This window comes from Solanum lycopersicum, chromosome 8 (genome assembly GCF_036512215.1).
Source record: "Solanum lycopersicum chromosome 8, SLM_r2.1".
Lineage (NCBI taxonomy): Eukaryota > Viridiplantae > Streptophyta > Magnoliopsida > Solanales > Solanaceae > Solanum > Solanum lycopersicum.
In genome coordinates, this window is record NC_090807.1 from 40,518,731 (window position 1) to 40,530,980 (window position 12,250).

Genomic DNA, 12,250 nt, shown 5'->3' on the forward strand with positions numbered 1-12,250 from the left:
CTCTAACATGAATGTTATTGATGAAGCTAAAAATGTTCTTAGAAGCCATTTTGATATGAAAAATCTTGATGAGGCAAATTTTATTCTTGGAATAAAAATAACAAGAACATGTGAGGGGATTTTCCTTGACCAGTCACATTATGTTTAGAAAATTTTGAAAAAATATAACTTTCATGATTGCAAGCATGTTGCTACTCCTTTTGATTCAAGTGTTCACTTATTTCCTGTTGAAAGTGAAAATGATGTAATAAATCAAAAGGAATATGCTAGTATAATCAGAAGTTTGAGATATGCACTGATTGCACTAGGCTTGATATTGCATATGCAGTAGGAGTACTTGGCAGGTTTACAAGCAAGCCAGTTAATGAACATTGGCATGCTATAACAAGAGTTATGAGATATTTAATTGGAACGAAAAATTGTGGTTTGTTCTATAAAAAATATCCTGTTGTACTTGAAGGCTTTTGTGATGCGGATTGGAACACTTTGTCAGGTGATTCCTGTTCTACAACTGGTTATGTCTTTACTTTAGGTGGTGGTGCTATTTGTTGGAGATCAAAAAAGAAAACTATAATTGCTAACTCTACCATGGAGGCTGAACTAATTGCTTTAGCTTTAGCTAGTGAGGAAGCGAATTGGTTAAGAGATTTATTGTTTCAAATTCCTTATTTTGAAAAACCAATTCCTCCTATTTTAATTCATTGTGATAGCAACGCTGCAATTGGTAGAATTCAAAACTGTTATTACAACGGTAAATCCAGACCTATAAGGAGGAAACACAGTAATGTAAGATCGTATTTGACAAATGGTACCATTAATGTTGATTATGTCAAATCTTGTAATAATCTTGCAGATCCTCTTACGAAGGCCTTAACAAGAGAAAAGATCTGGAGCACATCGAGGGGATGAGATTGAAGCCTACAAATCCTTGAGTCATATATGAGGAAACCCAACCTGGGGAATAGAGATCCTATAACAAGGTTCAAAGGGAAAAACTAATCATATGATGACTTGTTGTGAAAAATGCACTATTTTTTCCCTCCATATGATGTGAGTGTATTATTTCCTGTAGTTTGTGAAGGTTGAGTTGATAAAACTCTTAATGAATATCTGTAGCCCGTATGGGTGGAGTGTTAATCTTACAGGAGCACTCTCGACAGATTTCACCTATGTGATGTGTGGAAGTAGGTCGCTTCCTATTAGAATGGGGCTTATTCTCAAATGCACTCATGAAACCGGGATAGCACATGGACATAACGTGCTGGCTGTTAAATCTCATGTCAACACCTTGATTATTATGTGCGAGCAGTGATATTTTATTTTCCTTAAGCAGTCATAGTTCAAGTCTGAGGCCACTACGACTCAGGAGTAAAAGTTACTGTTTCACTAAGTGGAGGTTCAATGCAGAGCACACCTTCATTATGCATAGTAGTCTTCCTTCAACTGATATACTCTCTTATCTAAATATTAAAATGAGTGGAGGATTGTTAGGTTATTAGCATTTTAATATTAATATTTAACATATTAAATTGCTTTATTTTGGAGTTATAAGAATGAACATTGGAATGGATGACTTCTACATCATCCATTAGCATTAGTTATCCATCAATGTAGTTCATTCTTAATTCCTCCATTACTCTTTGTAACCTATGTAACCTATGTAACTTCCATTGTAACCTATGTAACTCCCATTGTAACCTATGTAACTCCCATTGTAACCTATGAAACTCCTAAGGCCATTATCTTCACTATATACTACCTCCATTATCTTCCTATTCATTGCTAGGAAGACTTCTTGTAGTATAAATAGTGGTAGTCTTCATTTGGTTTTTGAAACACACAATTCATAAGAGAAAACAAAGAGTGAAAGAGTTAGTCTAAAAGAGAGTTCTTATTAGTTGAAGGGGGGTGTTCTTTTTTGTGGAGCTTTGGACTCAACTCTTGTCCAGAGTTGTTGAGTTATACTTTGTGAAGGCTGTTGTATCCTGGAGGGGACAAGTCAAAGAGGACTACTGCTGGACCGGTGAAAACATTTGCTGCAGTGGACTTGAATCTCCTTAAAGAGAGCGAGATATCCGCGCCCTTGTAAGTTTTTTCACTAACAAGTATCTTCGAGTACTAAAAATTAAATGATGGGGAAAAGTCCCCAATGATACCAACCATCATCTGCAAAGGTGAAGATTTTGTGATCTCCTCTAAATTATCTATAGCAAGTTTGGTTTACTACTTTAAACATGAGATATTTTGTACATATTATATTTTTGACGTACACAGATATACTTCTTAATAATAACCACATAGTTTTATTTTAAAAATTACATATTAGGATGGGTAAGTGAATACCTAATTGCTTGTTTCACTATCCATTTTTCCATCTATATATATTAATATTGTTCTAGAAGTAGAAATATCAAAATTAGCAGTTTGAATTACTAAAATATTCTTAAATTGTTGCTATATATTAATATCTAGAAGTAGAAATATCAAAGTTAGAAGTTTGAATTACTAAAATATTCTTAAATTGTTGATATACATTAATATCTGGAAGTAGAAATATCAAAGTTAAGAAGTTTGAATTACTAAAATATTCTTAAATTGTTGATATATATTAATAGTCTTAAAATGTTAGTGTTTTTACTCAACATGCATTATTCCCTTGGCTTTAACATACATAGTCATAAAGTAAAATAAATGTTAATGTTTTTACTCAACATGCATTATTCCCTTGGCTTTAACATACATAATCATAAAGTAAAATAAAAGTTAATGTATCTTAGCAAATTTATTTTTAGTGTACATTAAGTAATGAAAGATTCTAACTAAACATGTACGAACACGAGTTCAGAATTAGTATGAAATTAAATAATATAAAGTTGAAGTTTTATTTAGATATTTAATTTGTATTTCTCAAATTGTTTTTTTTTATATAAACACGAAAAAGAACCCACAAATTTTGTTTTTACATTTGGTTAGATTGGTGAAAATTTCATAGTACTCTTTTGAAATTTTATTTATTTTCAACTTTCATTTTTCATTGCAAGTGCATCTCATGTTTTTTAGTCCAAGTTCGATGGCCTAATGTTAGTCTCCCACATCTGAATCCAAACAGAACTTGAATGCAAGTGTTTTGTGATATAAGCCAGTCATTTACGCAGGAATAAGCATACCTTTCTCGCCCTTGGCTAAGATCAGGTATAATATCTGTCTTTAAGTACTTTGTTTTTTGAGGTTCACATGATCAGGGGCGGATTTAGGATTTGGAGTAAGATAAAAGGATCGATTGCTTTTATTTTGAGTCACAATTCGGGTTACGATCAAATATGCATGTTAATAATATTTTCTTTTAGATATTCTGAGATTAGAGATAACTAAATAATTCATATTTCTTTTTAGAATTAGATGTCTTATTAGCTGAAATTTTGAGATTTTTTTTTCACATTAAAATTTAAGCTTCAATAAACCATGTAATAGTATTAACATAATATATTATGTTGAATTTATGTGTTATTGGAGATATATAGTAGGGAACGAAAAAAATTGTAATTTCAACCTAGTCATCTTAATTATTAGCAAAAACGTTGGTGGAGATAGAAAGAACCTTTATTTTTTTTAAAAAAAAAACTCTAGTAATAATATTCATCATTTTTAAAACTTAAATTTGAAAAAAATATTATTTAAATATATTCGTAATAATATTTATTTGACGTTCATAATATAGTACTCATTAATTGATAAAAATAAACATGCAACATATCAAAAGATTAATAATTAGTGCAAGAGAAAGTAAAAAAAAACACTAAAAATTAATCATGAAAAGAAGTCAATTTGAATTAATAAAAAATTAGTAAATAAAGAAGAATAAATGGAGAAAAAAGTAAAAACTAATCGTGAAAAGGAGTCAATTTGAATTAATAAAGAATAATAAATAAATAAGAATAAAAGGAGAAGAAAAATTTATCAATGAAAAAGACAAAAAGGAAAAGAAAAGAAGAAAAGGAAGCAAGTGTTGGCGTTGGCAGTGAGAATCAAACCTGAATTTGTAATATATATATATATATATATATATATATATATATATATATATATATATATATATATATATATAGAATTATTATGCATTTATACATATAAAAACAATGTTTTTTCCGAGATTATCAAATGTCGTGGCACCCCAACCTGTCCACGGAGTTTTGCCCCACACATAATATTAACCCATTTTTGGAGGGGAAGAGTCTATTAAGGTAGCTTTGCTGCCTGGGCTCTTGCACGTCGCTCATGTGTTGCACAACTGCAAGGGATTGTTCAGGATGTATTTTCGTTTTTCAACCTCTTACATTTTTAGGATTGTTCATTTTTCTTAACTCATGTCTTTTCATTTTTGTACTAAATGTCGATAAAGGCAGCGACATTCTACACTTCTTAAATATTTAAAGGTATCATATATAAACATTATTCTTAACTTAATTTCAGCTGATAACTATGTTTTTCAACTTTCGAAGTGCATAAGTAGACGCTTACACTTTTATAGAATTGAAAAAGTAGAAATACCTATCCTACGTGGCATAATACATATAGATGCCATGTATTGAACAAGTAGAAATACCTATCCTACGTGGCATAATACATATAGATGCCATGTAGAAAATAAAATTATCATGTAGGACGAAAATGAACTTTTAACAAATCAGAAAATATATATGAAAAAACTGAATTAAATACAATAACTTATAATGTGAATAGAAAAAATAGAGAACATAAACAAAATTTGATAACATAGATACAAACACAAGATAAATATGAGAAAATGTCATCTACACAGAGTAAGATATCTAATAATTTGATCAATTCAGATAGTTGTCTTGTGATTTTTCACTATATATAACAATATATAACATTTAGTAAATGAATATATTGTATTGAATTGATCAAAACAATTTACTCCATTTACAAAAGAAGTTTTCAATTCTCCATTTGTTTGTTAATATAAAGAAATGTTTACTTTTTGCATTATGAAGCGGAAGATAAAAACATTTACAGAAACTGATTACACGTAAATTTATGTCTTTTGATTTATCTAGTCATTCATTTGCTATATTATTATTTATATTTATTCATTTGTATTATAGTGAATGTCTATCATGTGGAGTCCTTTTTAAGATATGATTAAAGAGTCTTACTTGGGGACCAAGTTAGATTTTTCCTATAAATAGAGTGTTCCTCTTCATTGTAAATTAATTTATCAAGAGAAATAACAAGTGTTCTCTTCTTTTCTCTCTAGTTTTTTCTTCTTATTCTATAGTTTTATAACACGTTATCAGCACGAGACTCTAATTTCTCAAAAGTGAAGATTAGATTTGAAGAATTAATAAAGGTATTATTTATTCTTTTGTTTTTAATTTTAATGGCCAATCTTACAAAACTAGAGTTCACTGCCCTTCAAAGTTCGGACAGGAACTACCTCTCATGGGTGTTGGATGCTGAAATTCACCTTGATGCAATGGGTCTTGGAGACACCATAAAACAAGAAAATAAGGCATCAAATCAAAACTGTGCATGAGCAATGATATTCTTGCGTCATCATCTTGATGAGATTCTGAAAATCGAATATCTGACAGTTAAGGATCCACTTGTTTTGTGGAAAAACCTAAAAGAAAGATTTGACCACTTGAAGATGGCCATACATCCAAAGACACGATATGATTGGATGCATCTAAGACTACAAGACTTTAAGTCTATACATGAGTATAATTCTGCCATGTTCAGAATCACTTCTCAATTGAAATTATGTGGAGAAACAAGTAGTGAGATTGATATGATGGAAAAGACGTTCTCCACTTTCCATGCCTCGAATGTGCTCTTGCAGCAACAATATCGAGAGAAAGGTTTCAAAAAGTATTCTAAACTAATTTCTCATCTTCTTGTGGCCGAGCAAAATAATGATTTATTATTGAAAAATCATGAGAATCGACCTACTGATCTGAACCACTTCTTGAAGTGAATGAGGCGTACGCCCACCATGCTAGGCGTGGAAAAGGTCGTGGTCCGAATCGTGGACGTGGACGTGGACGTGATCGTGATTATGGTCAAGAACGTAATTCTATTCCTGACATTAATCATTCATCAAATAAAAAGGAAAAAAGAAAGGATGAGAAACGTGAAGAAACTAGGGAATGTTATTTTCGATGTGGTGGAAGAGGTCATTATGCACATGATTGTCGTACTCCCAAACACTTGGTTGAGCTTTATCAAGAATCACTAAAGAAGAAAGAGAAAATTCCTGAGGCAAATTTTATCTCTGAAAATCAAGTTGACATCACGCACTTGGATGTAGCAGATTTCTTCGCACATCCTGAAGGAAAAATAAATCACTTAATTGGTGATGGTTCTGTGAACATGGAAGAGTGATATTTTTTTGGTAGTATTTATTAATAAATTTCATGTAATGATAGTTGTTTGCATGAGTATTAGTATTTTAAATTAGTTTAGTCGTTCATTAGCTTGTTCCTTAATTCTTAATAAAATAATATATATTTTTCATTGATTTATTTATATGATTCTAATATGATAGAGTTAGTCAAATACTAAACATTATCACGTGTTTGTATTATATTAGGTATTTAACTTGATCTACTGTTAGAAACATGCAGTCTGTTATTAACTAGGATTAAATAATGATTTTATTTTATTTTCCTAACAGCTCGTTTTTGACTTAGAGGAAACAATAAATTAAGGCTCAATTTCTAATTTAATTATTAATTTATTCCTTTGAATATATTGTACCCTTTTGACAACACTAATATTTAATATATATTTATTTTGTGTATGTCATTTCATGTGAAGATATGGATAATTCTAAGAACATATTATCGAAATATGAAGACATTTGTTTGATTGATTCTGGTACAACACACACTATATACAAAAATAAGAAGTATTTTTCTCATTTAAGTATGAGGAAAATAAATGTTACTACAATTTTTGGTAGTACTAATATATTGAGGGTTTTGGAAGAGCCATTGTAATTTTGCCCGAGGGAACTAAACTCATCATTAATAATGCTATGTTTTCTCCAAAATCTAAGAGAAACTTGTTGAGTTTTAAAGATATCCGTGAAAATGGTTATCATATCCAATCAATAGATGAAATAAATCTTGAATATCTTGGTATCACCAAGAATGTCTCTGGGCAGACATGTGTTATAGAAAAGTTCCCTACTTTATCTTCTGGCTTGTATTGGACAAAAATTAGTGCAATTGAGACACATTTTATAGTAAATAAGAAGTTTACTGATTCCAATACATTTGTACTTTGGCATGATCGTCTACGACATCCTAGGTCAATAATGATGAGACGAATTATACAAAATTCGAATGGACATCCACTAAAAGACTTAAAAGTTCTTTTAAATGGTGAATTTTGTTGTACTGCTTGTTATCAAGGCAAGTTAATTGTGAGACCATCACCAATGAAAGTTAAGATTGAGTTCCCTACGTTCTTGGAAAGTATACATGAAGATATTTGTGGACCTATTCACCCACCTAGTGGGTCATTTAAATATTTTATGGTTCTAATAAATGCTTCTTCTAGATGGTCTCATGTGTGCATATTGTCATCTGGTAACTTGGCATTTGCAAAATTATTGAAACAAATAATAAGGTTAAGGGTACACTTTCCGAATAATCAAATTAAGTCCATTCGTCTTGATGATGCTGCAGAGTTTTCATCCCAATCATTTAATGATTATTGTTTTGCAATTAGGATAAGAGTTGAACACTCCGTTGCTCATGTCCATACTCAGAATGGTCTCGCAGAGTCATTAATTAAATTTTTGCAATTAATAGCAAGACCATTGCTTATGAAAACTAGTTGCCCAGTTCTGTGTGGGGACATGCAATTTTGCATGCCCCAACACTTATTCGTCTCAGACCGACAAGTTATCATAAGGTTTCTCCATTGCAATTGGTTATGGGTAAAGAACCTTATATATGCCATCTAAGTATTTTTGAAAGTGCTGTACATTTGCCTGTGGCACCACCAAACTGCACTAAGATGGGATCTCAAAGAAGGTTAGGAATATATGTTGGGTTTGAGTCACCCTCCATTATTCGCTATCTTGAACCATTGACTGGAGACATGTTTACTGCTAGATTTGCAGATTGTCGGTTTGATGAGACAGTTTTTCCAAAATTAGGGGGAGAGAATAGTGAAATAAAAGAAAATTTTTGGAAAAATTTATCATTGTCTCATCTTGATCCATATTCTTCTACTTGCGAACAAGAAGTACAAAAGATTATTCATCTGCAGAAAATTGCAAATCAAATGCCAGACGCATTTATAAATTTGAAAAGGATTACTAAATCACATATTCCTGCAGAGAATGTCCCAATTCGAATTGATGTCCCTAAAGGACCATCAACTAGTGTCATAGCTAATGAGTCAAAAACATACCTAAAGCGTGGTAGACCATTGGGGTCTAAGGATCAATATCCTAGATAAAGAAAGATTAAATGTCAAGATGACACTATGAAAGAATCTCATATGGAAGTTCAAAATTTGAATAAGTCTGATATTCATGAAAAAATCAATGAACTTGAAAATCAAAGAAATAATGAATTACCCATAAATTTAAGAGATGTTGAAACTAATATGAATCGATAAGAAATAGTGGTTGATTATGTCTTTGCATATAATGTTGCAATAAATGTCATGCAAGATAATGAGAATCATGAACCTCAATCTGTTATAGAATGTCGACAACGAAATGATTGGCCAAAATGGCAAGAAGCAATTCAATCAGAGTTGAATTCACTTGCCAAGCGTGATGTTTTTGGACCTATAGTTTAAACACCTAATGGTATTAAACCTGTTGGTTACAAATGGATTTTTGTGCGAAAAAAGAAATGAGAAAAATGAAATACAAAGGTATAAAGCACGCCTTGTGGCACAAGGATTTTCTCAAAGGCCTGGCGTCAACAATGAAAAGACATATTCACCCATTATGGATGCAATAACATTGTGTTATTCTCCTTAGTTTCACAGTCCATGAGAAAATTGAAATGCATTTGATGGATGTGGTTACAGCCTACCTTTATGGATCACTTGATAATGAGATATACATGAAAATTCCTGAAGGATTTGCGATACCTAAATCATGTAATTCAAAATCTCGAGAAATATATTCAATAAAATTGCAAAGATCATTATATGGTTTGAAGCAATCTGGGCGCATGTGATATAACCGTCCTAGTGAGTATTTAACTAAGAAGGTTATACAAATGATGCAATTTGTCCATGTGTCTTTACAAGAAAACAATATCGGAATTTGTTTTACTTGCTATTTATGTTGATGACATAAATCTTATTGGAACTCCAATAGAGCTTCAAAAGGCAATTGATTATTTAAAGAATGAATTTGAGATGAAAGATCTGGGAAGGACAAAATTATGTCTTGGTTTGCAGATCGAGCATTTGACAAATGGTATTTTTGTTCATCAATCTGCCTACACAGAAAAATTGTTTAAGATATTCTGTATGGATGAAGCGCATCCATTAAGTACTCCGATGGTTGTTCGTTCACTTGATGTGAATAGCGATCCATTCCGACCTCAAGAAAAGGATGAAGAAATTCTTGGTTCTGAAGTACCATATCTTCGTGCAATTGGTGCACTAATGTATCTTGCTAATACTACAAGGCCTGATATAACTTTTGCTGTTAACTTGTTAGCAAGATATAGTTCTGCTCCTACTAGGAGACATTGGAATGGGATCAAACACATTTTGCGATATCATAAAGGGACAACTGATTTGGACTTATTTTACTCTGTTAATTGTAGCTCAAATCTTGCTGGTTATGCTGATGCAGGATATTTATCTGATCCACACAAAGCTCGTTCCCAAACAGTCTATGTGTTTATATGTGGGGGGAAAGCCATATCTTAAAGATCTAAAAAGTAGTCCATCGTAGCCACTTCATCTAATCATGCTGAAATAATATCTATTAATGAAACAAGCAGAGAATGTGTGCGATTAAGGTCTATGATACATCTCATTCAAGAGAAATATGGTTTTGAATGTGATAAAGTACCTACTACTTTATATGAAGATAATGTAGCATGCATAGCACAACTTAAGGGAGGATTCATAAGAGGAGATAGAACAATGCATATTTCACCGAAGCTTTTCTATACACATGAACTTCAAAAGAATGGTGATATAAATGTGAAACAGATTCGTTCAAGTGACAATGCGGCTGATCTATTCACCAAGTCTCTACCAACTGCAACTTTCAAGAAGATGGTACACAAGCTTGGAATGGGAAGATTCAAGTCTCTGGATTGATGTTCTCATTAGGGAGAGTGAATACGCGCTGTACTCTTTTTCCCTTACAAGGTTTTGTCCGAATGGGTTTTCCTTGTAAGGTTTTTAACGAGGCAGCCTAGATGCGTATTAATGATATGTGTACTCTTTTCCTTTACTAAAGTTTTTCTTTTCTTAAAGTTTTTTTAGTAAGGTTTTTGACGAGGCACATCATCTATGAATTAGGCATTCAGGGGGAGTGTTATAAAGTATTTGTATTATAGTGAATGTCTATCATGTGGAGTCCTTTTTAGGATATGATTAAAGAGTCTTACTTGGGGACCAAGTTAGATTTCTCCTATAAATAGAGTGCTCCTCTTCATTGTAAATTAATTCATCAAGAGAAATAACAAGTCTTCTCTTCTTTTCTCTCTAGTTTCTTCTTCTTATTCTATAGTTTTATAGCATATATATATATATATATATAACATAGGATTTAATTAAATGGCAAAATATTAATGTATATTTTCGTGTATATATTATTTCCTATATTCAATACCCTAATGCATTGAACTAAGTGTATATTTATATTCTTGTACAATACTAATGTAGTAAAAATATTTGATTGAAGGATATTAATGTCATTTAATATTTTATGAATATTTTGATAATTCAACTTTTAAAATACTTACTTTTTACTAATTTTATAGAAGGTTTTTTTATGGAAAGGGAAAATGACAAATTAATTTATGATTACAATTTAATTTTTAATTTATAAAATATCTTATAACTTTTTTATTTATTATATTGGTAAAATGACAATTCAATTTTAAATTCTGGAGCTTTTCACTTTTAGTAATTTTTTGAAATTATTTTTTATTTATTATTTAATTATAGTAATATGATGATAAGTTAGGAAAATGAAGAAGTGTAGTAAAAAGTTGATTTCAAATGGAAATATATTTTTTCCCTCAAATTTTTGACATTTTTTCAATTATTTTCCATTTATTATATGGTGTATCAAAAAGTTATTAAAATTACTATTAATTATTTTTTATTCATTAATTCTTCAAATGAATTATGTTACAGGTTCTTTGTATTTGCTTAATCTTAACTATCACTAATTGTGTTTCACTCTGTTTAGAAAAATTTGAAATTATTTTCATTTCTGTTTGGAAAATACACCAAACCATAAATATTACTTTTTTGTTCTTATTTCTGACTCATGTCATTCCAACAACCTATCTACATTTTTATCTATTCTTCATTTGTCTCATAATTATTTTTGTTTGCTATGATGTAATATTATTTACCTTATTTTTGCTTTTAAGCAATTTATTGTTGTATTATAATTGCATGATAATAATTTGTTTAGATGTTCTTTCTTTATTACTCCTATTTAGAGAAATGGGAGTTTGAAAGACGAATAAAGGCAAAATCGTAATTTTAAGTTTACTTCATCTTTAAATTATTTCAGAAACTAATAAATTTCTCTATAATTTCTAGAAGCAATCACTCCACGTCCTCTGTACACCTCTTCCTCTTTCGAAGGTAATTTTCCTGGGTTTGCATTGTCCCTCCATCTCAATACACTTTTTTTTTTGTGATTGAATGTTAAATTTTTCATGTGCTTTCTTCTTTTCTGGCTTGAATTTATCGGTATTAGAAGACTTTATGGTAATCTACTTTTTTTTGCAGGGGATAATACTTTTACAAGTTTTGGCAAAGAAGTTTCATATTTCACTACTTCTCTATGTTGTGATACTTTCCACATTCAAGGTATTCGATAATATGCCTGATAGAACTAAAAATATTTTGTTATGTTTCTTTTTTTCATAGATTTTCACTATATTTCTCTATATTATGCACTCACTGAAAGATGCATCTTCATGATAAAATAGAGAGATATTATTTCTTTGATAACAATATATCTACTAGATATTTTATATGCATG

General features: G+C 30.7%; 1 protein-coding gene across 1 annotated transcript; it reads left to right on the forward strand.

Annotated features, from left to right (window-relative positions):
* The first annotated feature begins 5,560 nt into the window (after nt 1–5,560).
* Nucleotides 5,561–6,405, forward strand: LOC138337945 (uncharacterized). The gene is made up of 2 exons (XM_069288391.1): nt 5,561–5,882; nt 5,996–6,405. Exons 1-2 carry the CDS (start codon nt 5,561–5,563, stop codon nt 6,403–6,405), a joined length of 732 nt encoding a protein of 243 aa, XP_069144492.1.
* The last annotated feature ends 5,845 nt before the right edge of the window (nt 6,406–12,250 follow it).